General features: G+C 45.0%; 1 protein-coding gene across 4 annotated transcripts; it reads left to right on the top strand.

The window, feature by feature from the left end:
* The first annotated feature begins 4,107 nt into the window (after positions 1-4,107).
* MEIOB (meiosis specific with OB-fold) lies at positions 4,108-26,550 on the top strand. Of its 4 annotated transcripts, none has more exons than XM_077762654.1 (13): positions 4,126-4,227; positions 5,836-5,893; positions 7,162-7,293; positions 8,822-8,894; positions 10,906-11,101; positions 14,321-14,421; positions 15,297-15,349; positions 15,444-15,539; positions 19,474-19,575; positions 20,265-20,277; positions 21,966-22,149; positions 22,853-22,939; positions 26,166-26,550. In XM_077762654.1, exons 1-13 carry the CDS (start codon positions 4,159-4,161, stop codon positions 26,274-26,276), a joined length of 1,275 nt encoding a protein of 424 aa, XP_077618780.1. In that variant the 5' UTR covers positions 4,126-4,158; the 3' UTR covers positions 26,277-26,550. The 4 variants fall into 4 exon arrangements, with proteins under 4 accessions (XP_077618779.1, XP_077618780.1, XP_077618778.1 ...); XM_077762652.1 differs by having other exon boundaries at positions 4,133-4,227; positions 20,151-20,277; XM_077762651.1 differs by having other exon boundaries at positions 4,135-4,227; positions 20,124-20,277.
* The last annotated feature ends 1,325 nt before the right edge of the window (positions 26,551-27,875 follow it).

A 27,875-nucleotide genomic window follows, 5' to 3' on the forward strand; every position in this document is an offset into this window, starting at 1 on the left:
CTGGCATGCTCTGGGGAAGTGATGGGCACAGCCTCATGCCATTTCTTTAGCCAGACACGCAAGCTCTTTCACCTCTGACCTTCGCTCGCTCACCCTCGACTTCTGCATCAAGCGGCAAGCCTTGTGTCTGTTCACATCCATCCAAAATGTATCGACGAGTCAATTCGCTTGTTAAGAACAAGCCAAGTTCACAGAATTGCTATAAAAATGGATGAAGTGAATTCTTTTCACAGCAAGAGGGTCCCAGTCTCATTATTAACATCAAACAATCCCAGTGTTTTAGGCTCGTGTTTCCAAGCAGCGTCTTATGAAAAGCCTTTTGTGTCGCAGGCTGCCTGTGCTTGCTTAACCTCAGATAGCTTTCAACGAAGAGTAATTTACTAAAATCTGACAAATACAAACAAAAGTTTAAAGTATGACTCCCCTACTGAGGCTCAAATGAACAATGCATGCATACCATTTTTATTTTTTTTATTTTTTTTATTTTTTTCATATTTTATTTTTTTAAATGTTTTTTTTTTTATTTCTAGGAGAGAGAGAGAGAGAGAGACAGCGTGAGCAGGGGAGGGTCAGAGAGAGAGGGAGTCACAGACTGAAACCGGCTCCAGGCTCTGAGCTGGCAGTCAGCACAGAGCCCGACGCGGGGCTCGAACCCACGAACCGCGAGATCATGACCTAAGCGAAAGTCGGACGCTTAACCGGCTAAGCCACCCAGGTGCCCCAACATGCATACCATTTTTAGACTTTCTTTTTTTCCCTTTAGAATTGACTTAACATGTCAGTTCATTCTTTTAGAAAGATCAAGCTATGTTCTTTTAAAGCCAAAGACTGGAAAGGAATATGGACAATTTTAAAAAGCTTTCTCTATTAAATTTCACGTGGTGGGCGTGCAGGTACTTTATTTGGCTTTTGATTGTTATTTGGGAAAAAAAACTAACAAATGCGGAAAAGTGAAAGCTATGTTGGGATGGTAACAAAACTTGCCTATGATGTTGTAGTTTTCTTTTAATTTTTTTAATGCTTATTTCTTTTTGAGAGAAAGAGAGCATGAGCGGGAGAGAGGCAGACCCAGAAACTGAAGCAGCTCCACGCTCTGAGCTGTCAGCACAGAGCCCGACGCGGGGCTCGAACTCAAGAGCGGTGAGATCATGACCTGAGCCGAAGGCAGCGCCCAACCCGCGGAGCCGCGGTTGTACAGTAAGTACCAAAGGTGTTTCTCCTTTAAAAGAGAGAAACTCGGGGCGCCTGGGTGGCTTAGTCGGTTAAGCGTCCAACTTTCGCTCAGGTCATGATCTCGCGGTTCGTGGGTTCGAGCCCCGCGTCGGGCTCTGTGCTGACTGCCAGCTCAGAGCCTGGAGCCTGTTTCAGTCTGTGACTCCCTCTCTCTCTGACCCTCCCCTGCTCACGCTGTCTCTCTCTCTCTCTCCTAGAAATAAAATAAAACATTTAAAAAAAAATAAAAGAGAGAAACTCAACAATTTAAATAACGGTACACGTGGACAGAAGTTGGTGACAAATTTAACGGCTCTAGTTGCTGGATCTTGACTCGTTAGCCCCTGATTAGCTCTCTAGTAACAGTTTATAAGTCATTAGATTACAAGGATTTTCAAACGGTGGTAATTAAAATCACGAAGCGCCGGCAAGTTTTGTCCGGTCGCCGCCGCCCCCATGATGGCCAGAGCGCCTGGGGGCCGCCCGCGCCCTCCTCCCGGGGGCCCTCCGCGCGGAGCTGCACACGCCGCTGNGAAGATCCGACGGGTTGGGGGGCTCCTCGGGAAGCAGGGGTGTACAAGTGCCGGGTCCTGGGCCTCGTCGGGGGGACCGAGGGAGGGGTTGGGGGCTCCTCAGGGAGCCGGGGTGTACGCGAGCCCCTCAGGTCTTGTCGCGGTCGCTGCGCGTGGTTAAGGGGGGCGTGGCCTGGCAGAGGCCGGGTCAGCTGGGCCTTCCAGGGTGCAGCCCCGAACCCGAACTCCGCGCTGGGCGAGAGCTTGAGGCAAAGGAGAGACTAGAGCCAAGTGTTTAGAGTTCTCTGTGGTGCGAGAAGAGAGGGAGGGAGGAGGCGGAGAGGGGTGAGGGGGTCAGGGAGATGGCGGAAGGGTCAGAGTCCGGAGGCAGTTAGGGGGACCGGCAGGGCTGGGCCAGGAAGGCTTGGGACCTGGGCTGTGCAGGACAGGAGGTGCCGCTGGGGACGGAGGTTGGCTCGGGAGCACAGCGCAGCCCCTGAATGACACCCCTTCTTGGCTCCGGAGGAAAAAAAATCAGCAGAGCCCCCATTCCCCTGCTCAGGCCCCGGGCCTCAAGTCCACTGACTCTGGCCTGCTCACAGTTGGGGACGATGGGCTCAAGTTGCGAAAGTTGGTAGGGTTTGTCCTAAGGGTCTGACTGGCAGCCTCATCGACTTGTGAGCCAGCGGCAGAGCCCAGGAAGCAAGGGCTCGGGTGCAGCCTCCCTCCAGGCCTCCCGCCCTCACGAAGCCTGAAGCAAGGGGCCAGACGGGAGGTGGCCCTTTGGTTTTTTCAGTTGATTTTGTTTATTTATTTTTATTTTTTAAATGCTTTATTTTTGAGAGAGAAACAGAGAAAGAATGGGGGAGGGGCATTGAGAGAGGGAGACACAGAACCTGAAGCAGGTTCCAGGCTCTGAGCCGTCAGCACAGAGCCTGATGTGGGGCCCAAACCCACAAGTCAGGAGATCATGACCTGAGCCCTGAGCCGAAGTCCAAAGTTGACTGAGCCACCCAGGTGCCCCAAAACTGTCAGTTCTTATGGCCCCAAGTATATACATGTTCTGGAATGTGACAGAATGTTCTTTTTATGATTGTGTTTCGAGAAAGTGAGAGCATGAATGGGAGAGAGAGGCAGAGGAGAAAGACAGAAAAAGAGAGAAAATCCCAAGCAGCCTCCATGCTCCGTGTGGAGCCCAATGTGGGGCTCCACCCCGTGACCCTGGGATCATGACCTGAGCCACAGCCGGATGCTTAACCAACTGAGCCACTCAGACACCCCAATGATTTTATTTTTAGAAATCGTCTTTCATTGACAGTTTGACTTTTAATTTTTTTAAAGTAATCTCTATACCCAATATGGGGCTTGAACTCACAACCCCGAGACCAAGAGTCACATGTTCTACTGCCTGACCCAGCCAGGCACCCCAGAAGGTTGCTCTTTGAAAGTGGGAGGAGGACTCAGAGCTCAGGAAGGGGACCTTGGGAGGTCTCGGCGGGGCTGTCAGAGATTGTCACGATGTATCGTGTCTGTAGCATAGAGCCAGCTCAGATCAGGCACTCCACACCTGTTACCTGTGACATTGTCACCGTGACCTGGACTCTTTCTACCACCCCCTCCTGTTCCCTCTACCCTGATCAAGGATCCGGGTCAGTGGCCTTGAGGCTGTACACATCCAGCCCTACATCTGACCCTGTTTTCACTGCTCCTCTCTGAGGCTTCTGGGTGAGGGACCAACTCGCAGGATTCAGAGACGCGCAGCCTACGTGTGTTGAATACATGAGTACGATTGAGCAAATCTACCAGTTTAGTGCAGCTGACAGAGGTTATTACACTGAGACCTCTTACAGCGATGATACTGATGGGGGGAGCCACCATTTGATATTTTGATATCATTCATTTGATATTAGTTGAGTGCTTTTTATGTGCAAGACAGCATTAAAATACACTCCTGAAAAGCTCTTCCTCATGGAGCTTACCATCCAGAGATGAGGGTAAAATCACTACCTCTCCCCACACACAGTGTAAACAGATGTGAGGAGTTTACCAACAGAGGTTTGCTGCATTTCTACAAGTAGGCTTTATGCTAATAAGTATCTGCAAGTGTCCCATGGAATCATCTTTATCTGAAACTCTAAATTTGCAGGGTGCTCAAAAGTTGCTCCATTTACATGTTTTTGGGAAGTGAAAGTTAAAAATTACAACCAAAGTATATCATTCAAAACTGTAAAAGGACATTTTGAAACATGTTTCTTACAGATTTGATCTGTACTGACTTACATATCACTGTTAAAATAGAAACTTTTCCCAAAGAATGAATAAAATATCCGAGGCTTTCCTAGATGATTTTTTTAAATCTTGGAACTTTTCATGGGTTATTTCAGTTATTTAATTTATGCACTGAAGTTATATTTTCTACAATATAGATAAGAGAATGGCAAACTCCTTTGTATCAAAGACGTTCACTGCACTTGCAGATCTGTATCCAAATATGGCTAATCTGGTAGGTTTTAAGATCTAGTGGTTTGGTGGTTCTCTAATGAAACTTTATGTGGTAACATGATATTACATCAACATTATTGACTCATTTGACATATGCTTATATAATTGACGAGAATGTACATACTCCTTGCATTAGTACAATTGTTAGATGTTAGCTACTCCTAAACTGCTTTGAATTTATGTGACCTACATGAAAATTAGTCTCTCTTTTGGCTAGAGAGTAGGACATTGTGGATATGATTAGCAATTGTTCAAAATAATCAAAAGTTGAGTTATAGTATTTTAATTAAATATTTACCAACAGCTCAAATGTAGCATAGTAAAATTAAAACATTTTTACTCAGGAAGATCTGTTCTCTGATCAAACTGTACATAAGCTATAGACTTAAATATTTATCAATAGGCTCTTTTTAGGACATAAAGGTACACAGCAGATATATTTGTGAAATATTATGTGAAAATCCATTTTTTACTGAAGGGTTGGGGAGATTCAATCATTTCAAATATGCCAAGACATTTAGATAAAGTCTAGACGGAATCGTATTACCGTAAACCAGTAACACCCCCTTCCCTGCCCTGCCCTGGCAGTCTGTTGTTTATATATCTGGCGTTTACAAATCCAACTTCTTAAAATGGGCTTAAATTTACATGTAACTGTAATACTGTGTAATGAAAAGTTTATTAATGTTAAAAATAATTTTTGCTATTATAGTTTTTCTTGAAAGGTAAGCTGTTTGTTAATTTCTTCATCGGTTAGAAGGCTTTATTCAATATTTCCATTAGTTGTATTTTTACAACAGAATTTGGTGTGATCTGCATGTGTGTGGAATTTAAGACATAACAGTGTATCTAAATGTAATAAGACTAGTTAAAGCTCAGCTATAATGTGGTAGTCTTGAAAGTTTGAACATATTTTAAATATAACAGATTATTGCAAGGTTAAAATCAGTTGCTACAATTAGTAATAAAGTTTAGGTTTATCCTTTTAGGAAAAGTAGTTTTTTTTATTCTTAAAGCACTTCTTTAATATTTAATTTTTCTTTGGTAGTCACTAAAGAGATCATTAAAATGTTTAAGGAGATGTTAGTATCTTTAAGATTTAAATGATCTAGGACTTCAGAGCATAGATTTATTAACAGCAATATACAAGTTTTGTTACAGTCTAATTTATATTACCATTTAGCATGTTTGGATTACAAAGCTAAGCAATTTTATGTGGATTGTTAGAAAGTCCTATATTAAAGAAAGCTTTGAAGACCGTGGCAAATTAAATTGTATATACATGTGCTTTGAATGAGTTCAGTAAGAATTGATGGCAATGGGCAGTTACTGTGCTCCACCTAGTGATTGAAAGAAAAGTAGAAACATGCTAAGTATTAAATGATTATATTTGTAATAGCAGTTAACTCTCTTATTGCTTCGTACTGTTTTTTGTGGGATTGAACATTTATGAAGTTCTTTTAGATGTTTGTCTGGAGTAAATATATTTAAAGGGCTCCTAGTCAAAAATGTTTGTTAGAGCCAGTAAAATATAACAAGTCCATGAAATTAAATTTACCATCTACATCTGTGTTTAATATTTGTCTTCTATAACCCTTTTGTTTTTCAGAAAATAATTGGTATAGTTATTGGGAAAACAGATGTCAGAGGCTTTCCAGACAGAAAAAGCTGAGTTCTGTTTAACTCTTTGCTTCATTTTTCATCAAGTGTGGCTTATGACTACAACAAAGTCTATTTAAGTGATTAAACTTCTCATGCCTGTTGAACTTCTTAAGAGCAATGGCCATGCTCTCTGTTGTACGGTAAAGTACTCGATTCAAGGCCATATGTGGGAGGACGTTAAAGTCATTTTTAATGACACATGAGGCTGTGTGGCCATAGTAAGGACTCCATGTTAATGATCATTTTCAGCCTAAGAGATGCAAGTGCACAGGTACAGCTAAGACAGAAAATGACAGGGCACCTGGGTGGCTCAGTCAGTTAAGCGTCCGACTTCGGCTCAGGTCATGATCTCACAGTTCGTGGGTTCGAGTCCTGTGTCGGGCTCTGTGCTGACAGCTCAGAGCTGGGACCCTGCTTCTGATTCTGTGTCTCCTTCTCTCTCTGATCCTCCCCTGCTCACTCTCTCTCTAAGACATAAGTAAAACATTAAAAAAAATTAAGACAGAAAATGACAAGAAACCGGGTTTTTTTTTTGTTTTGTTTTTTTTACAAATAGTTTATTGTCAAATTAGTTTCCACATAACACCCAGTGCTCATCCCCACAAGTGCCCTCCTCCATGCCCCTCCCCCCTCCCCCCCACATCCNGGTGAGATTATGACCTAAGCGAAAGTCGGATGCCCAACCAACTAAGCCACCCAGGTGCCCCCTTAAAATTTTTTTTTAAATGTTTTTTATTTGTTTCTGAGAGAGAGAGAGAGAGAGACAATGTGAGCAGGAGGGGGTGAGAGATAGAGGGAGACACAGAATCTGAAACAGGCTCCCCGCTCTGAGCTAGCTGTCAGCACAGAGCCCAACACGGGGCTTGAACCCACGAACCGTGAGATCATAACCTGAGCTGAAGTCAGACGCTTAACCAACTGAGCCACCCAGGCGCCCCTGTTTTGAAGTAATTTAGATCTGAATTATCAGGTTAAAATAATAACAGTAAGAGAGAAATGCAGAACCTAAGCTAATATCTGTATTGTTCAGGCCTATGTGTCATGTACCTCCAAATACACAGATCACTGAGGAAAGAGAACAGAGGGGTCAGTAGTGGGGTGAGTTACCGACTTTGGCAGCTATGAGATTCATACAGGCATAACTTATAGAATTTATATCTGAAACAATATTTTTACCATGTGTTTGAGTATGTTTGTCATCATAATAACCCTGTTTGTTCAAACTTAAGATAAACGTTTTCACTTGAAACATGAAAACATTGGTTTCCCGTAGATGCTGGATCAGAGAGGTACACCTTCAGTTTTACCATTCGGGACTCCCCAGCACATTTTGTAAATGCAGCATCCTGGGGCAGCGAAGGCTACATCAGATCCCTTTCTGACAGCTTTAGGATTGGAGAGTGCGGTGAGTGGGCATTGGTTCCTAAACCCTTTCTGTTAGAGTATTATTCCTGTGAAGTGTTTGAGGGAGTCAAAATAAGACACGATTCATAATTCTTTTTTTTTTTTTTAATTTTTTTAATGTTTTATTTCTAGGAGANTAACTGACTAAGCCACCCAGGCGCCCCAATATTTGAATTTTTAATAGGACTTTAAGAAGCTTTACTTTCAGATTCAAATACCAAATCTTTGGTATCCTTTACCCATCGCAGGATCCCTCTGGTGGTACAATGTCCTGTAATAAAAAACAAAGATTCTGAAAACATATTTGGATTCAAATCCTAGTTCCAGCGTTTACTTACATCATGGCTTTGAGAACATTTTTTAACCTTGTTGAGCCTCAACTATGAATTAGTGCCCCCTAGATTCTTGTGAGTGTTAAGTGAGCTGGTGTGTCTTGGGGTAAAGCGTAGAGCTTTTTCATCCAGTGGGTGGCAGCTCTGGCCACGCTCGGGAGACGAGACAATGTGTATACCAGCTCTCTTTCACGGTGGAAAAAAGAAGGGCAAGAATAAGGCACACGAGCGAGCTCCTCTCCTGTGTCGCGGCCTCAGGTGGGGCTCTGCCTGTGCCTGTTACTTAGCACCTACTCACATGTGTACTGCCGGCTCCTAGGAAGTGGCAGAGCCATGTGTAGTGTCTCTGTAACTGAATAAGAACATATGGGCCATGAAGGCAGTACAGTTAGAGACATTTCTTGGAGGAATGCCAGTACGTTAGCTATATGCAGCTAAAGACATATTTTGGTATTAAACCATATGTTGATGGTTGTGAGGATGAATGAGATAAGGGATTTTAAAAGCATTAAGCTTGACGATAATTATAAATCTAAGTAGGATCTTAGTGTGGCGGAGGGAAAAGATTATAGATTTTTGAATTAACAATTGTAAGTCTAGCTCTACTACTTTCTGGATATAAAACTAAGACAGTTATTTAACCTCTGTGAGCTTCTTCGTTTGTAAAAAGGGATAATCAGGGAATGGTTGCAAGAGGAATTCGCAAAACAGAGCACAAAAAGGTCTAATATAGACCATAAGGAAACAGAAACCCTAAAATGTTAAGTCATAAAGCTGTTAAGGTGTAGAACTGAAACCAGAAGCTGGATTTTGCATTGCTCGTTCTGCCCCACGGCTGTTGTTTCCCAAGGCAACCGTGAATTGGGTGAAGTTGAATTAAAGTATGTGTTTTATGGAAGGGCAACTCATGGCCACATCACATGTTCAATGTAACTAGTCAATAAAGCAATATTAATTCAGGTCATATGTTGGGATTTAAACAGAAAGCCAAAGAAACGTCATCTGGGATCAAACTGATGGTCAAGCCATCTGTGTCTGGTGACACGAGAAAAGGACTATGAAGGACGTGCACCCCTGACTCGGTGACTCGGTGCCTCGGAAGTTAGCAATAACAGTGTAATGTTCGTTGTTGCCTACACTTGCGTTTTTATTTATCTAGTTACTCTTTTGTAATAGTATCTCTTCCTTCTCTTGTAGTGATAATTGAAAATCCTCTGATCCAAAGAAAGGAATTAGAAAGAGAAGAAAAATTCAGCCCAGCAACTCCTGGGTAAATATTCCAGCGCCGAGTCAACACCCTTGTGCCAGGGTGGCCGCCATTGCTCAGGGCCTGTGGGTCAGGTTAGCAGAGAGCTTCTTGAGGGATGTGATTCGATTTGAAAATTAGGAGTTTAATTGTTCTTCACGATATTTACCTTTGATTGTGAAATAATTTACGATGATACAGGAATACGTGAAAAGTGGCTGTCTTTATTACTTTTGCTCTCATTCTTAGACAAATTTGACTCTAGTCGCATTAAAGCTGAACAATGAGAAGGAAAGATAAATCTTTTAAGTCCTGTATATGTGTCACAGCAGGTATACCTCTGCCTCCGTGCCTTCATCTTTGTCCATGTTCCCTGGGAGCATTTTCCTGCAGGTGGTCGCTCTCAGGAGCGGCTTGTAACCATGGGGTCAGGGTAGAGCAGAGAGGCGAGCGTGGCCAGAGCCAGGAGGGAGCTCTGGAGCACGAGTGGCTCCCCTGAAGGAAGGGGAGTGGGCCTCGGGCTCTGTCGTCAGAAGCCACTGGCTGCAGCCCACTCCCCGCTGCTGGCATTTCTGACGGAGAGCAGTTCAGAGCAAGGGGAGGCTGGTACAGGGCTCTGAGTGGGACAGAGTCTCCACTACACGCACACCTTCCTGCCTTCCGTTCTGTCCTCATCGGATTCCACACCCCAGGTCTCGTTTCTGTGCAGCCACACGGGTTTCTGTCCACTTTCTGAACACCCTGGGCTCTGCCTGCACCGACAGCGCATGCACTTCACTTCCCTCCGCACAGAGCAGTCTCCTGCCATCTGCTGTGACTGTTTGCTTCTTCTCCTCAGTGAAGTGTCCGCTCAAATGCCACCTCCTTAGGACTTCTCCATTTATTCTGTGTGTTAGCAGCCCTTCCCGCCCTCACTAGGGCCTTGTCCTGTGCTGTTACCTGATTAATTGTTCTGTCCCCCATTCACCCATGTGAGCTCCATGAGATCAGAGGTCTGTCTCCTCACCACTGTATTCCCTGTGCCTAGACGAGGGTCTGGCACGTAATAGCTCTCGGCAGGTATTTATGGAATGAAAGGATGACTGGATGGAGGGAGGGTCAGGAGGAAGAGCATTTTTGGTAGAGGGAATAAGCATGAAACTGCCCGGCCTTTTCTAGAAGAGGTAACAGTAGGCTGAATCATATAAAACTGTGGATGTTTGACTATATTTGGTCTAAAAAGCAGTGCAGGTGCAGGCATACGTGTCACTCTCATAGTCTAGTATCTGCTATGGCTGGAATACAGGGCAAGCAGCGTGGGGGAGGCAGTGAGAGGGAAAGCTCGGGAGAGGAGCAGCCCTGCGTGCCCTACCAACTTCATTCTCTGGTGACAGCTAGCCCAGGAGGCCTTCGTGCTGGGGAAGAATGTGTTCATATTTGTGGCTGAGGAACATCACTTGAGCTACCTGAGCGGGGAAGGAAGCTTAGGAGACAAGGCAGTAGTCTGGGTGAGAAGTGATGAGGTAAAACCCTGAAGAAGTAGGGGTGTGTGGAGGAGGGCCTGGGTTAGAGGCCTGGAAAAAGGCTCCAGGAGGGGACCTGATTGGCTGGATGGGGAGAGCACCTCAATTCAAGTTCAGTACGTAGATGTTGGGCATCTACTCCACACAGAGCATCATAGGAGGAAGTCTGCGCACGGTCCTGATGCAGCCAGGGCAGGGGGTGTCGAGAGATGGAAATGACGGGATACCCTTACCCCAGCATTTCAGAGTGCTTTTATATTCCTGTTTCACAGTGAACAAAATAGACGTTCAGGTCAGAAACTTGTATGCTTAGAACTCAGGCTCAGATTGGTCATCAGAACATTTCCTTAATGAAAATACATTTAGACAAAAAATATTGTGCAATGTTTTTCATTGTTTCTGAGAGTATAAATTTTCTTAATATAGTCTGCATCACAACCAGAAAGATAATTTAATGTGCACCTGGAAATGTTTTTCTATTAGAAAGTCACTTGATATTAACTATTTGTGGTTTTTGTTTGTTTACAATTTAGCAGCTGTAAACTATTGCTCAGTGAGAATCACTCCACTGTAAAAGTTTGTTCCAGTTGTGAAGTGGACACCAAGCTCCTTGCTCTGATATACTTACCTGTTAAAGAGTCTCGTGATTACTATTCACTGGGTGACATTATTGCGAATGGACACAGTCTAGATGGGAGGATTATTAACGTGCTTGCAGCTGTGAAGTCGGTGAGTGAAAGCCTCAGTAAAGCCGACCTCCCTTTGGCGGGGAGTTCTAGCACTGTATTTCTGTTTGGGAAATATTAACCAGTTGGAGTAAATTTTCTTGATCCATAGTCACTTGAATTAAGAAAATGACACCAGTTCTCATCAACGTCAGAGTAGCATTTTATCTGTGAATGAGCAGCATAAAAAATCATATTCAAATGTTAAATGCAGCACACTCATAAATGGTCTACTAACTATACGAGAGCTTTTCATCCTTTGGTTAAACAAAGATGTGGATGGAAAGGGTAAATTCATTGACTTGAAGATCTGCAAGAAGTTTCTTGAAGGAGTGGAAGTTTGAAAACTCGTGCATTCCACTCGTGTGTGTGCTCTTGGTATCCTGAGATGGGGGTGAGAATATCCACTGTGCGGTCAGCCGGTAACCTAATACAGGCATCGTGGGGTGCTGGGGAGCCCCTCACCAGAGGCACGTCATCATCATCTCTCTCTCATAGTTGCCGCAGCAAGTTTCAAACTCTCTTGGACAGACTAGTCACTTGGCAGACATTTAGAGATCTGAAAAGTAAGGTTTCAGGGCGCCTGGGTGGCTCAGTTAAGTGTCTGACTCTTGATCTCAGCTCAGNTGTTTTCCACTCTAGCCCCAGCTGAGCACAGCGCCTGCCCAGAGTGAGCACTCAATATTATTCGGAACAGAGGAATAAATACCCTACATGAAAATATTGAAAAATAAGAGCAGTGCCTGGGTGGCTCAGTCAGTTAAGCATCTGACTTTTGCTCAGGTCATGATCTCACAGCTCCTGAGTTTAAGCCCCGAGTCAGGCTCTATGCTGACAGCTCAGAGCCTGGAGCCTGCTTTGGATTCTGTCTCCCTGTCTCTCTGTCCTTGCGCAGCTCACACTTGGTCTCTCAAAACAAATAAACATTTAAAAAATAGGAGAAATCCCTTTCTGGGCAATTTAGCTTATTTAAAATTTTTTAAGTATTTATTTTTGAGAGAGAGAGAGAAAGTGGGGAAGGGACAGAGAAAGAGAGGGAAACACAGAATCCAAAGCAGGCTTCAGGCTCTGAGCTGTCAGCACAGAGCCTGATGCAGGGCTTGAACTCACAAACTATGAGATCATGACCTGAGCCAAAGTCAGACACTTAACCGACTGAGCCACCCAGGCGCACCTGAGCAATTTAGCTCCTTACGTAAAGGCAAAATATGATCTCAGGTTCCCTGCAATGCCATTATATTACAATGTAATAAGAGTTCTCTAAAACTCGGTTATCGAGTATAAGCAGAAGCTGTTTAACCACCGTGAGTCTGGTACCCTCTTTCCAAAGAAGACATTACTTCTTTGTTTTCCCATATCTTCTACCATTTTGCTTCCATCCCTCTTACATTTCCATTTCTTCACATTTTTGTTTAACCCCTTCTCTCTTTTTTCTTACCTCTCTCTCTTCACTTTAGAATCCTTTTCCTATTATTCTCTTGTGTGCTGTGGTATGGTGGACCTCTGTCAGGCTCTGGCTGTCCTTCCTTTCCTCCGACTTTCCTTCTAGATCCTGCTCTGCTGCTGGCAGCTGTGTCTTTCTTCTGCTCCTTCCCATGGAGCTCAGCCCTGCCAGGACATGAGTGGTGACAGTAGCATAAGGGGCAGCCAGCCGACTGCCCCTGCTTGGGTCACTGCTCTGTGGCTGTCAGAGGGGCCTGCTCTTCCTTTTGAGAACTCCCTGGGGGGACAGAAGGGCCCTTGAGTTTACCTCCACTTCCATGATCTTCTTATCCCCACTGTGGCTCAAACCAGATGATATGTTAAAGTGCCCGGCCCTACGTCCCTCCTCTGGTCCTCACCACCTTATCCCCGTGGAGGCGGCAAAGAAGGCACTGCTATCATCCTGTGCTAGCAAGGAGAGGTGCTGCGGCCTTGGAGGACCGAGTCCATCTAGTCACATAGACTCCATACCAGGCTCTGAGCCAAGCTGTGGGGATCTTAGAGGGCTGAAAATACACCCTCTAACCTCAGTGAGTCCCCCAAGATGCCCCCCAGGGGCTTGTCTCGGAGCACTGTTTTTGACATGTTGAGAAGACCCCAGAGTCTTTTTTTTTTTTTAAGACATTTTTTTTAATGTTTTATTTATTTCTCGGAGAGAGAGAGAGACAGCGCAAGCAGGGGAGGGTCAGAGAGAGAGGGAGTCACAGACTGAAACAGGCTCCAGGCTCTGAGCTGGCAGTCAGCATAGAGCCCGACGCGGGGCTCGAACCCACGAACCGTGAGATCATGACCTAAGCGAAAGTCGGATGCTTAACCGACTAAGCCACCCAGGCGCCCCAAGAAGACCCAAGAGTCTTAAAGCACATTATTTCTGTACCTCTCCAATCGAAGTGTGTAACTTACAGCTTCAGCTAAATATACCTAGCTTAGAGAAAAGATGCTTAAAATTTTTTTAAAGTTTTATTTATTTTTGAGGGAGGGAGAGGGAAGGGCAGAGGGTGGGAGACACAGAATCTGAAGCAGGCTTCAGGCTCTCTGTCATCACAGAGCCTGATGCGGAGCACGAACTCCCAAATGGTGAGATCATGGCCTGAACCCAAGTCAGACATTTAACCAACTGGGTCACCCAGGAGCCCCAGAAGATGCTTTTTAAAAATGTTTGTTTAGGGGCACCTGGGTGGCTCAGTCAGTTAAGTGTCTCACTTTGGCTCAGGTCATGATCTCACGGTTCATGGGTTTGAGCCCCGTGTTGGGCACTGTGATGACAGCCAGCTCAGAGCCTGGAGCCCGTTTCAGATACTATATCTCCCTTTCTCTCTGACCCTCCCGTGCTCATGCTGTCTCTCTCTCTCTCTCAGAAATAAGTAAAACATAAAAAATTTTTTAAAAATGTGTGTGTGTGTTGTATGTGAGAGAAAGAGAAAGAGGGAAAGAGAAAGAGAGAGAGAGAGAGAGAGAATGAATCCCAAGCAGGCTGCACTCTGTCAGCCTGGATCTAAAGAACTGTGAGATCAGGACCAGAGCTGAAATCAAGAGTTGGACACTTACCCAACAGAGCCACTTAGGCGCTCCCTAGACAGAAGATGCTTTTAAAAGCACCAAATATATAGTAGTGATTCTTTCTATTTCGATATTTTTAATTTGATGTTTGAAAGATAAAGATTTGAATATCTCCATTAACAAACATTTAAGTACCTCTACAACTATAGGTGAAGAATAACAATTTCCTTCAATCCCTAAGGTTGGAGAGCCAAAGTACTTTACAACTTCAGACCGAAGAAAAGGCCAGAGGTGTGAGGTGAAACTCTATGATGAGACGGAGTCTTCCTTTACAATGATATGGTAACCTCCCACATCTGTTCTGAACTGTGAAATCCCTGCTGTTATCACCAAGACAGAATGCTTCTGTTTCACCAAAAAGATGATGGATTTCATAGTAGGAGAGGAGTCATGATTAGAGAGAAATGATTATTAAAAAGGAAACTTTGCTCTTGTGTATGGATTTGTTACAGACTGTGCTGTAAGATGACCTTAAAATGAGATCTTTAGACAGAATGGGATTGTTTAAATGTATTCCACGTGACTGGTTCATTCTTGTTCTCTGCTTTATCACAAACAATGATTTATTTGGTCCCAATGGTAATAAACCAGCCAGGTTTTCCCCGGTTGTCTGGGTGGCATCCCGGAGTCAGGCCATGGGAAGATGGTAGAAAAGCAAGTGTTGTCCCAGGCTGCACCGTGAAGCCCCACAGGGTAGGACGTGGTGTTGTCTAGATTCCCAATGCCTGGGCACCAAAGAAAACACTTAATTTGAAACAGACCTTCAACCCATCAAGTCCCCTGAGCAGTGTATCCAATGTGGGTGCCCTCCCTTAATGGTATGACAGAGTAACTTTAAAGGCTTTCTACTTGTAGTCACTGATTCTAACCAGCCTAGAGTGACCTAAATAGTGGGCAAAGAGGGCATCGATGGGCAGAAGTTGTTAAAGACGAATAGCGCCAAAGGAATGATTTGTCACACAGACGTAAAATGCTTTGTGAAATAGACTGTGTATCTTGCAAAACGCAGGAGAAGCCAGCACCCTGAACTTGTGCCTTGCTAACTTGGGGGAATTGTTCACTCCAACCATTAGGACAATCTTTTTTTGGTAAATAAAGTGGCCACTGCCAGTTTTTCCTAATATATTTGATTTTTGCTTCTTATTAAAAATATGCAGCTGGGATAATGAATCTATTCTAGTTGCCCAGAGCTGGATGCCACGAGAAACAGGTATGATACCATGATGATTGTGTTCATTATTTGTCATTTTTATACTCCCCACACACATGTAATAATTTTAAAATGGCTTTTCCCCCCTAAACAGTAATATTTGCCTCAGACGTAAGAATAAATTTTGACAAATTTCGGAACTGCATGACAGCAACGGTCATCTCAAAAACCATTATTACAACTAATCCAGGTAAAAGGCTATCTGAAATTTTATATCCATTTGGAAAAGGACTGTATCACATTTTAGTATATTTAAGGATGAAAACAATGCTGGCTTTCATTTGAATTAAAAGGGAAAACTGCTTTATATGCTTTACATTTCTATTTCTTAAACTTGCAGTGAGCTATATGTTTGCTAGCTTTACTAAAGAAATATGAAAAACCAGATTCGTTTTTATTTATTTAAAATTTTTTAACATTTATTCATTTTTGAGAGACAGAGAGCAAGTGGGGGAGGGGCAGAGAGTGGGAGACAGAATCTGAAGCAGGCCTCAGGCTCTGTGCTGACAGCTCAGAGCCTGACGCGGGGCTCGAACCCACAAACAGTGAGATCATGACCTGAGCTGAAGTCGGACGCTTAACCAGTGGAGCCACTCAGGTGCCCCCAGATTCATTTTTAAAGTATCATCACTTTTAATGAGTTTTGAGAGATCAATGCTATTGATTGGATAATCTAAATTTCTATTTTAAAAATAAATTCAGTTTTCCTACATTCAATAATTTAGTCCTGGAGCATTGAGAACATATACATAGTATCATTAGTTCTTAACATGAATGAAATACCCATAAGGCCCACGGGAGTGCTGGTTGAAAGCAGTTACAGCTTATTCCAGCACGCCATCTGGGGAGTGGGGTCTGGGGAGACATAAGGGGTCGGCGCCTTTAAGGGTCCTTAGAGTGCTTTGTACTGCAGACAGAATGACTCGCCCAGCCACAGGGATGGAATGGCCCTTCACAGTCTCAGGAAGATGTGAATACGGTAGTGTTCCATTTCGAACAGCAGCTCACTCTGCTGGTCACTAACAGAGCTTCAACACAGAGTGAGCATTATAAAGAGTTTTATGCCTTGACAAACCGTTATCAGAATTTTTTAAAGTGTGACCTAAAATGACAAGACTCTGTTTTCTACATAAGTGCACTGGATCTTGCACATCTGCCCAGGAACCCCGTGTCCCTGAAAGTGGCGTCGTGGAAGGTGACGTGATGGCACTGGCTTGCCTTTGTTGAAATCTCCTCTGCTGCGCACATGCTGTGTGCTGGGCATTCTCCTGGGGTCCAGTGACAAAACATGAATGTCTCTGCCCGAGCGACGCTCACATTCTAGCAGGAGAGACAGTTGAGAAACAACAAAGATCACACATCTGTGGTTTATGAAGTATTTAAGAAGAAAAAGAGGAAAGGGGTCCGGAGGGTCCAGAGTGACATGGTGTGTATAGGGCAGGTTGCACTTTACAGAGGGCGGTCAGGTAGGCCTCTTTGGGAAGGTGACATGTGAGCGAAGACATGATGAGGCGGTGAGGGCGTTAACCACGGGAAAGAGCGCCGGCAGAAGGAACAGCCAGTGCAAAGGTCCAGAGGCTGGAGCGTGCCTGCTTGTGGGCAGAACAGCAAGGAGGTCAGTGTGGCTGCCGCTGATGGAGCACGGGCAGGAGGAGGTGTCAAGGTCAGAGGGGAGAGGATGGGTCTCAGGAAGTATTACAGGTAAGTGAGAGGCCGCAGGAAAGGGGGACCAGGTCAGGACTTGGAGCAGAGCAGTGGCGTTTTCCATGCACTGGAAGGATCGCTCTAGCTGCTTTTTGTAAATCGATGGTGACACAACCGTGATCTATTGTCAAGATTTAGGACAAAACTGGCAATCTTCAGTTCCTTTTTATTTTTTATTTTTTGAGGGGAGTATTATGGTTTATTATTTTTAATAATTTATCAATATTAATAGTTTTAATAATATTATATAGAGTAATGTCTATGATTAAAAAATCTCCATCCTTTAAGGGTAAATTAGGCCTGGGAAAATTTTTTTTTTTTTTTTAATGTTTTATTTATTTCTAGGAGAGAGACAGAGAGAGACAGCGTGAGCAGGGGAGGGTCAGAGAGAGAGGGAGTGACAGACTCTGAAACAGGCTCCAGGCTCCGAGCTGGCAGTCAGCACAGAGCCCGACGCGGGGCTCGAACCCACGAACCGCGAGATCATGACCCAAGCGAAAGTCGGACGCTTAACCGACTAAGCCACCCAGGTGCCCCAGGCCTGGGAAAATTTTTAAAAGACATTTGGGGGGCGCCTGGGTGGCTTAGTCGGTTAGGCGTCCGACTTTCGCTTAGGTCATGATCTCACAGTTGGTGGGTTCGGGCCCCGCGTCAGGCTCTGTGCTGACTGCCAGTTCAGAGCCTGGAGCCTGTTTCAGAGCCTGTGTCTCCCTCTCTCTCTGACCCTCCCCTGCTCACGCTGTCTCTCTCTGTCTCCTAGAAATGAATAAAACATTTTAAAAAATTTAAAAAAATAAATAAAGGACATTTGGATTTGTCTGTTGGAAAAGGCTATCAAGCTCAATAGGACAAAACTCAAGGCTAAGTTAATGAGACGCATATTCAGTGGATGTTATTTATTTGGTTCTGAAAACAGATTCAAAGGTGAAATGTCAAAGTGTTTGAACAATGCCAACATCACTAGAATAAACACCTGTTTCTCAAAGAGACAAAGGAGAGTACTCAGGAGGGTGTGTGAGTTTTCATGTGCACATTAAAAAAAATTTTTTTTTGTTTATGTATTTTGAGAGAGAGAGAGAGACAGAGACAGAGTGTGAGCAGGGGAGGGGCAAAGAGAGGGAGACACAGAATCCGAAGCAGGCTCCAGGCTCCGAGCTGTCAGTACAGAGCCCAATGTGGGGCTCAAGTTCATAAGCCATGAGATCATGACCTGAGCCCAAGTTGGCTGCTTAACCAACTGAGCCACCCAGGTGCCCCACATGTGCATATTTAAATCAGACTCATTTCTGATTTCCTGGGCTATACTAGCCATGTAGAAATTAAAGACCTCTACTGGCTTAAACTATCATCCTAGCTTTGCTTATGGCTTTCTCTGCTCTGTAAGTGTCCACCACGCAGGCCCGGGAAACTTGTCATCTTCACAGGGGCGCCTGCGGGGCGGAGGGGGCGGTGGTTGGATTTCCATGGCCTCTGTCCAGCCCCTGCTCCTGTCTGCAGTGCAGCAGTTCCGTCAGTTCTTCAGAAACATGCTTTCATTCACTCACTCACTTAGAAATATCTGTGGAATGCCTTTTATTTGCCAAGCGCTGAGATGATGTGAGTCTTTTCTGGAACAAGGCCAGACACGATGGATGATGGATGCTCAGCTGAGCGAAAGGACAGTCATTGTACTGGGTACAAGAGACACAGGGCTGGAAAGGCCGAAGCCCTGCGCACAAGGAATTTCAGTCTGGTTTTGTGAAAGAGCAGTGATAAGACTTGCGGTTGAGCAGGAACGAGGAAAAAGCGCCTGCCTCCACCCCAGGGCTCAGGGGCCAGGGGTGCAAGCACTGGCAGGTCTGCAGAGTGTTGGAGTGGGTCGGGGAGGGCTGAGAGGTCATCAGTGTTGGAGGTTGGGGGCTTGGACTGAAGCTGTCAGAGTCACATGGAAGACCTTTCTTGGAATCACATGCTTGCCTCTGGCACTCATTCTGACTATTCCTGAGAATCCTTGTATCCCAACTTGAGGAGCAAGACTTTCAAATAAACCTAGAAAATTTTTCTGATTAGAAGAGAAATACATAGAAAATTCAGAAAATATATAAAAGCAAAAAGGGAAAACAAAGAACACCTATAATCCTACCATTTTACAAGAGAATCATTTCTTTGATATATGCTCTTCCAGGTAACCTTGCATACCTATGTGTATATATATATTTAAAGGAAATTGTTCCACACAGTTTTCTAAGGTGCCCTTCAGCAATGTCTGGTCACATCTCTTCACTGAGTTGACTGCTATGTCACGCTGCTAATGGCTGCATAATATCATATTTGTGTTTTCATATGCCTTCACTTTTTACCATGAAAAATAATTTTGGATTATTCACAGTGATTTGAAAGTAATCCATTGTTTTTCACTTATTGTGCATTTTCAATTTAAGATACACCAGAAGCTAACATCCTGTTGAATTTTATAAGAGAAAATAAAGAAACAAATCCTCTGGATGGTGAAATCGACAGTTATTTGAAAGAATCCATAAATTGTAAGCAACCTTTAAATGTTATTTGAATTTTTAAGAGGTACTGTTTTACATAGTAAAAGATACCATATTCTTACTCTGTAACTGCAATATTCCCACTTTTTAAAAGGTTGTTTAAAACTTTTAGAGGTTTCTAAAAACCTTTTGCCAATCTCATGGGAGCTAAAAAATTGAGTTGACTGTTCTTCTTATTGATTATTGAGAATTATTTATGTATTCTGGATAGGGGTCCTTTTTCTCCTCTAAGATTGCTAGCATGCCCCACTCTGAGCCTGCCTTCCCTCACTTTTACTGGCATCTTCTGATGACCAGAAAGTCTTCGCTGAAATAAAATGAGTTAAAATTCTCTTTTCCTTTTTTTTTCTTGCTTATTTTTTGTTGTTATGTCCATTTGTATAATCAGGTTCAATACAACAAATATAATAATTTTTTCTGTTACTTAAATGAACCTATTACATGTTCTCATTTGAACTTTGTAGTTTTTCTATTTGGATCTAATCCTTTGGAAATCTTTGAATACATAGAGAGCTGTAACAGCTTTTTATTTTCAGTAAATGCAATAGTCGATGTCTATACAGTTGAACAATTAAAGGTAAAAGCTTTGAAGAATGAAGGGAGAGCTGACCCTTTCTACGGCATTCTTTATGCTCATATCTCTACACTGAACATCGATGGTGCAACCACAACTGTAGTTCGACACCGATGGTAAGCAGATTATTGTTGGCAGAGTCATTCTTATAAGAAATAAAGACCAACTATTGTTAATAGGTTTTAAGCTCTACAGAAGTTAAAGCTATTCTTTGACATAACAGTGGTTATGTATGTGAAAGAAAGGTATAAATAAATAACCCGTACTTAAATTTTCAAGACAAACTATTTAGATTGAAAGCTCATAATTGCCTTAAAATTTTTTAAATGCTTATTTATTTGGAGAGAGAGAGAGAGATTGAGTGAGGGGCAGAGAGAGAGGGAGACATAGCATCCAAAGCAGGCTCCAGGCTCTGAGCACAGAGCCTTATGTGGGGCTTGAACTCACAAACCAAGAGATCATGACTTGAGCTGAAGTCAGACACTTAAGCAACTGAGCCACCCAGGCAGCCCTATAATTGCCTTAAAAAAAAAGATTTTAGTTTTAAGTAATCTCTACACCCAGTGTGGGGCTCAAACCCATAATCCTGAAATCAAGAGTCACATATGCCACCAACTGACACAGCCAGGTGCCCCTATAATTGCCTTTTTAAAAAAAAAGTGTTTCTTTCTTTTTTTAAATGCTTATTTATTTTTAAGAGAGAGAGAGAGCATGCGAGAGTAGGGGCGGGGCGTGGGTGAGGTGGGGACAGAGGATCCAAATCAGGCTCTGTGCTGAGAGCTCAGCCCAACATGGGGCTGGATGCCACAAGTCATGAGATCATGACCTGAGCTGAAGTCAGATGCTCAACCACCTGAGCCACCCAGGTGCCCCAGGTTTTCTTTTTTTAAATGTTTATTTTATTTTGAGAGAGAGAGAGAGAGAGAGAAAGCACATGTGAGCAAGGAAAAAAGGCAGAGAGAGAGGGAGAGAGAATCTTAAGCAGGCTAGTTGCTCAGCGTGATGGGGGTCTCGATCCCATGACTGTGAGATCATGACTGAGCCAAAGTCAAGAGTCAGATGCTTAGCTGACTGAGCCACTCAGGTGCCCCTATAATTGCTTTTTAAGGTAAAATTTGATTTTCTGTGTTTCTGTAGTTGTAAAATATAAAGATATAATACTGTCAGAAACTTTTAACTGATATGACAAGCTGTTGTGTTATAATATACTAGAACATTATTTTGGTTGCATTGTCCTATAGCAATGCAAGTGACAGCATTTACAATTTTTTATTGTTTATTTTTGAGAGAGAGCGAGCGCATGTGCATACCCACAAGTGGGGGAGGGGCAGAGAGAAGAAGAGTCAGAATGCCAAGCAGGCTCCACACCCTCAGCATAGAGCCTGACTCGGGACTAGTACAGAAGCATCATGTGAGCGTTTGTCGAACCCAGGCTTTCTAGGGACAAGACACGACTCTTGCCCTTGGAGCCCGGAGCCCGGGAGTCTAGATGGACGTGCCTGCAGCGTCAAGGAATAGGAGGGGACAGGAGATAGGGTTGCTGGTCAGCCCCACTGCTGTTTGGGGAAAGGAAGGGGTGAAGGAGCCCCAACGGGGAGAAGGTGGGGGGCAGGGCAGTGGGAAATGGGATTGATTGCACGTTGTGTTGTTCCCTGCTTCGATGTCCGTCTGGCATCCTGCGCTGTGCTGAGAGCTCTGAACTTCCTTACTCTGGTTTAGACTTTCAAGGGAACGCGCTTCTTCAGCTAGAGATCAGGCGGGTCTTTTATGCCTTCACGCTATCACTGTCTTCATTTCTTTTCAGCTCGGGCTGTGGATACATTATGAAGGAAGCGGCTGGCACCTGCACTACTTGCAACAGAGATTCTTTGGAATTTAAATCTGTTTTTCTCAGCTTCCACTTGCTGATTGATGTCACTGACCACACAGGCACCCTCCACGCCTGCAGCCTCACGGGAGGAGTCGCTGAGGAGACTTTAGGCTGCACGGTAAATAGCATGTTTAGAAATGATTCCAGATTGAATTCTCTTCCCCAAATATAGGTTATTTCAGTGAACATTTGATAGAAATTAAGTCATTTATAAAGAGGTCTGGGGAAAAAATCAATCTTGATTTAAACACACATTGCTTCAATGAACAAATAATCGCATGCTTGCCGATCACAGCTAGTCTCGCTGCTGGGAGTAGTGTTGGAGGCTGTTGGCTGCAGGGGAGAAAGAAGACCTTCTCTGTAGTCGAGCAACAGTGGGCAGAACAGCGCATGGGAGATGTCCGCCAGCTGGGAGGCAGCAGGAGGGTGTGGCGACATTTCACGAGCAGCTGTAGACAGCCAGCCCTGCGCAGTCAGCACACGCAACGTCCTCCATCGGACCACCACAGATAGTTAGGCATGTGTGTGCTTGTGACAGGCACCTGTTTTTTATGGTTAAAACTGCCTCCTGAAGCTTACCATTAAACCTCAGTCTCAAGTGGTTTCTAGTTTGTTAAGGGGAGTTTTCTGGGCTGAGGCACCTGACTCCCTTCAGGGGTTTCGTTCAGAGCCTTTCTGACCTTCCCTCCTCCATTCAGAGAATTGAGCTGTAATTTCTGTGACTAAAATCCCAGTCCAGTGAGCAAAGGGAAGCTTTACATTGTGTCAAGAGGAGATATTTATATAGACTTTAGAAATGTTTGTTTGATTATTTTAACCAGGTAAATGAGTTTCTTACGATGACGGATGCACAGAAAACTGCACTGAAGTGGCAACTTCTTCTGGAGAGAAGCAAAATTTATTTAAAAGTTAGTATATTTTACAGTACTATGTTACTCTCTATCTTCAAGTAATAAGAAAATCCTAGAGTAAGACCTAGACGGTTAGGGCATTTGTTATTTTTAATAATGCCCACTTCCCAGATGTGCAGAAGGATTTGGCTATTGTGAAAACAATGCAAGGTGTCAGGTTTTTTCCCATAAAGTACAAAGGATTTCCACACGACACCAAAGAAATAGACCAACTGGGGTGCCCAGCTGGCCCAGACAGTGGAGGGTGGGACTCTTCATCTCAGGGTTGTGAGTTCAAGGCCCACGTTGGGTGTAGAGATTACTTAACAATAGGATATTTAAAAAAAGAAAGAAAGAAATAGTCCAACGAAGACACAATCTGTTACGTTAACTCTAAGGCAGGGCACTGGCTGTAGTGTCAAAGCTGGTCCTCGCCGCCTCCCCACAGTGTGGTGGTGCCTCTCAAGCCGATGAGCAGAGTCAGACGGCACAGTCACACGTGTGGATGAGGGGGCGAGAAAGGCCTCCGGTCTGAGCCCTAATCCCGCCACTCAGCCTCTGTGACTCTCTAAAACCCTGTGATCCTGTCGCTCTTACCAGAGCAGCGCTAGGAGCACTGCAGTGTCGGTGGTGTGTGTGTGTGTGTGTGTGTGTCACAGAATCTTAGTATTCAAGGGGTAAAGAGAGGCCTGAGACAAAGTCCTGTTGTTTTGCAAATGTAGAAAATGGGACCACGAAATACTGCTACTTGTGCCAGGTCCCAGGTGGCGTAGGGTCACAGCCTACATGACTCCTCTCCATCTACTGGTCTTTAACCTTTTCTCCTTTACACTCTTCAAGGTTTTCAAGCTCCTGTTTCAGAGAATTATATCTGTTGGTATTCACTGCACTAGGACGTAACATTGAGAAGGATCTAAGACACGTTCATGAGCACACATTTCATTAACAGTCCACAGTGTTGCCATCACATGTTCCGCAGTCTCTAGAAAACCAGTGTGTTTGTTCTGTGAAAGAATGAGAGTAAAAAAGGCTGACGGCATCTTAGTAATCATGGTAGTAGGTGTGAACTCATGGATACTTTGAGATAGTCTTCGAGGACACTGTACTGCTCCAGCCCAGCTCAGAGCAGGTGTTCCTGTTTTCCAGTGGCTTCTTTCCTTGTGGCCTCAAGCATATCTGACTGGGTTACAGACATGGAGTTACCTATGGCCTCCCTGATATTTCTAGGGCCTTACTTTCAGACTTCTTCATCACTAGGTCTAAGCGGGGAATTGCAATAATACACTGTCTCTTCACCGTGTGCATGGACCCACGTAAATACCGTCTGTTCCCAGAGCAGAATATACTCACATCTTTGACCAACTTTGTTTTCCCTCCAAATAGGAAGTTCCAGTTGCTAATGAATTTGATCAATTTAAATTCATGGCAGGTTACTTATAGTTTCCCTAATTGATTCAAACATACTGATAAATTGCGCTCAACTGAAGGGACTTTGTACTTTTCCAAAGAATATGTTTAAAAAGTATGTAAGTCAGATTTAACAAAGATTTTAAGCAGATATAAAATGATCATATCATAGGGGCACCTGGGTGGCTCCGTTGGTTAAGTGGCAGATTTTGGCTCAGGTCATGATCACACAGTTTGTGAGTTCAAGCCTCTGTGAGTTCAAGCCTCTCTGCTGACAGCTCAGAGCCTGGAGCTGCTTCGGATTCTGTGTCTTCCCTGTTCTCTGCCCCTCCCCTGCTCACTCTCTGTCTCTCAAAAATAAATTTAAAAACTTAAAATGATCATATCACAAGATGTAATAAAGATTATGAGAATAAAATATAATTTCAATTATTTTGAATCAGTTAAAAATGACAAAAATGAAGTATTGCTGTACAGGTAGGATATTTTGTATATCCATATTTCAATTAAAAATAGGGGCACCTGGGGGTCTCAGTTGGTTGTGTCCAGCTCTTGATTTTGGCTCAGGTCACGAGCTCATGGTTCATGAGATCGAGCCTCACACTAGCTTCCACACTGAGTGTGGAGCCTGCTTGGGATTCTCTCTGTCCCTCTGACCCTGACCGCCCCCCTCCCCAAAAAACAAAGAAAGAAAGAAACAAACAAAACAATGGCTACCTAAAATGGTTCAGTTGGAGGGATTTCAAAGCAAGGTAGTTTACTGTTTTCAAACACGTGGTGATATTAATACAAGTGCTTGTGAGTCTGATGTTAGGGTCAAAGCATGATTTCCAAAAAGGGTAAGCCATGACTCTCATATAAAAATAAAATGAACACATCAAAGATTTAATTCAATTCATTCGTGAGTGAAGAGACCGGGAATGTGTTCTTGAAAAGTGAAGTCAGAGGAGAACGGGAAGAACAGACACAAAGGTGGACTGTCTGGGTTTCTCCGAGAGGACCATTATTTTCATCACAGTCTGTTTCCTTTAACTTAGAGTTAAAACCCGCTCGGTCAAGGCCCTGAAAGGTGCTGCAGAATGAGGCAGTAATGAGCCAGAATGGCCTGGCTTCCGCCCTGGCACCCAGGCTGTGGGAGGGCAGGGGGCTGGTGCTCCACGGAAAGATGCCCACGGAGGCTTGTTGCCCAGTGCAGTCTTGCAGGGCTTCCTGACCATAGTCTCTTCCTAGTAGGCTTTGAAAGTAAGACAGCTAGCTGATGTGCCCTTCTCCTCTGTGTCAAAGAAAATGCTGGTGAAGGTGCTTTCTTGTCAGAAGTGAGACATTGTTATTAATAAAGGGCATCACTGCGTCCCCATCCCCGTAGCCTGACCGATTAAGTTACCACCACGGGTTAACATCTGTCACAGTTGCTAGCTCGAACACACTTTATGTATGAATGTATGTGATCTCGTGCCCAGTGCGAGACTTGAACTCACGACCCTAATATCAAGAGTTGCATGCGCCCCTGATGGGGGCGGCCAGGTGCCCCCCGAACACACTGTAAACTCCTTCTGTTTGTAGGTACTGGATTTGAAACTCCAACTTTCCTTCCAAGGAGAAATGCCATGAAGCAGATAACATAGATGTTCACAAAATCAAGGTCCGGGGCCAAGTCTGTCATTTCTTTCCAGGCTCGGCCTGAGACTGGGGCCCCCGGAGGGTCACAGCGGCCACTGGCGTGTGTGCTCACACAAGCAGAACGGCTCATGGTGGTTTTCTTGCAGTCACTGGTTGTCAGCTTTATATACATGGTGATTTTTAAAGTTCACTTCCTCTCTCTCTTTTCTCCCTACAGTTTTTTTTATCACATCGAGCAAAGGGTGGACTGAGAATTAGCGTGCTCTCCTGTAAGCTAGCAGACCCTATTGAGGCAAGTAGGAACTTGACCAGGCGAGGAAATACTTAAAACAAGATAGCTTAAAGTCTGGACAAGGAAACGAGCTTCAGCTCCTTTGAAAGTGGAAAACGTGTTTGAAGATTATGGATGAAATTGTGTTTTGTTTAAATGTGGTAAAAATGTTCCTATACATTGTTATTATGTTTCCTTGTGGAGTTGGTTAAGGGGGGTAAGTCTTAAATTCTCTCCTACCACCCAGCTCCTTTGTCAGAGGCCTTTTCTACCAGCTTTGCCCAAGTTGGAAGATGTTTCCATGAATTAATAAACAAGTTTAATCTTCCCACAGAGATGAATGATTTCTTTAAGGCCCTTTCCTCTTTGTCGTGTTTCCCTGGAGAAAGGGCAGAACCTCTGAAAATGACGTCCCCGGGGCTTGGCAGTGGCTGAGCCTGCTCTCCAGCGGCGGGCGGGGCGCAGGCGAGGGTCGCTCTGCCCCCTGAAGAGCTTCTCTGATCCTCGCCTTCTGTGATGACACATGGAGGCCCTGGCTGACTGCGCGCTGCCAGGTGTGCGCCTGAGTCGGCCGGGAGGAGACCAGCCTCAGAAGTGGTCAGCAGCGGCGCCAGTCTGGGGCCTGGAAGGACGAGGCTGCCCCCGCAGGACGCCGGCCCCCACCCCTGCCGCCGGGGCCCCGGGGTGCCCTGGNAGCACTGGCCCACAGTCCGGGAGGCTCGGCCTCTCTGTCCCCCGCCCCCGGAGTGAAAACAGAAGGTAAGTATATGAAACTCTTAGAAAGCGGGTGTTGGGAGATAAACTTGTCAGCAGCGGCGTCTCTGCTTTTACCACGCGCAGCCGTGGAGGAGGGGCACGGGCGGCCCCTAGCGTGTCCGGACGGTGGTAGTGAGCAGGGTGACGAGGACCTGGCCGAGCTTGCACACGGGGAGTGTGCCCGATGAAGCAGGTGTCCAACCAGAGGACGGGCGGGGAAGGAAGGAGGAGAGTGGGGGAGGGGGAGGCTTCGGGGCGGGGGGCGAGAGAAGTCGAGGGTATCCGCCTGGTGTCCACATTCACACTCTCTGTTGGCTGAGCAGGAGTGGGTGTCCAGGAGCCCGGGGGCGCAGAAGGACACCTGGCCCCGATGTGTGTCGGGAACTGCTGTGCCAGACCTCCTGGTGCCCTGACCTCTAGCAGCGGGTCCCAGAGACCAACGCCTAGACCGCAGGTGCCGGGACGGGCTGGGGGCTCCTTGGGCCCACGGGCCTCAGCTGCTCTGCTGCGTCGCCGCCGGCTTCGCGTGTGTAATACGATGCCTAATTCTCAGCTGGGGCTGCGTGTCATACCCCGTGTTCTCCAGCCACAGCCTGGGGGCCTCGCAGGGCGGCAGAGGGCTCCGGATGGCCTCCGCACAGCTGCCTTGGTGACCTCAGTCCACCAGCATTTACCTCAGGAGACCCTGTACCCGTCACTGGAGGGATGCCCTGTGCATCTCATCTGATGACACAGGAATCTCCATGGCCAGGGGTCAGCCACACCGTATCGCAGGGGCGTCACAAGCTGGACCTTCCACATTTATGAAATGAAGATGACAAATTGGTTGATATCTAAAATTTGGTTGTAGGTGGGCCAGCACTCACACACTCAGAGGGGTAAAGAAGCATCATACTCTGT

This window comes from Crocuta crocuta, unplaced genomic scaffold, assembly GCF_008692635.1.
Source record: "Crocuta crocuta isolate KB4526 unplaced genomic scaffold, BGI_CrCroc_1.0 scaffold234, whole genome shotgun sequence".
Taxonomy (NCBI): Eukaryota; Metazoa; Chordata; class Mammalia; order Carnivora; family Hyaenidae; genus Crocuta; species Crocuta crocuta.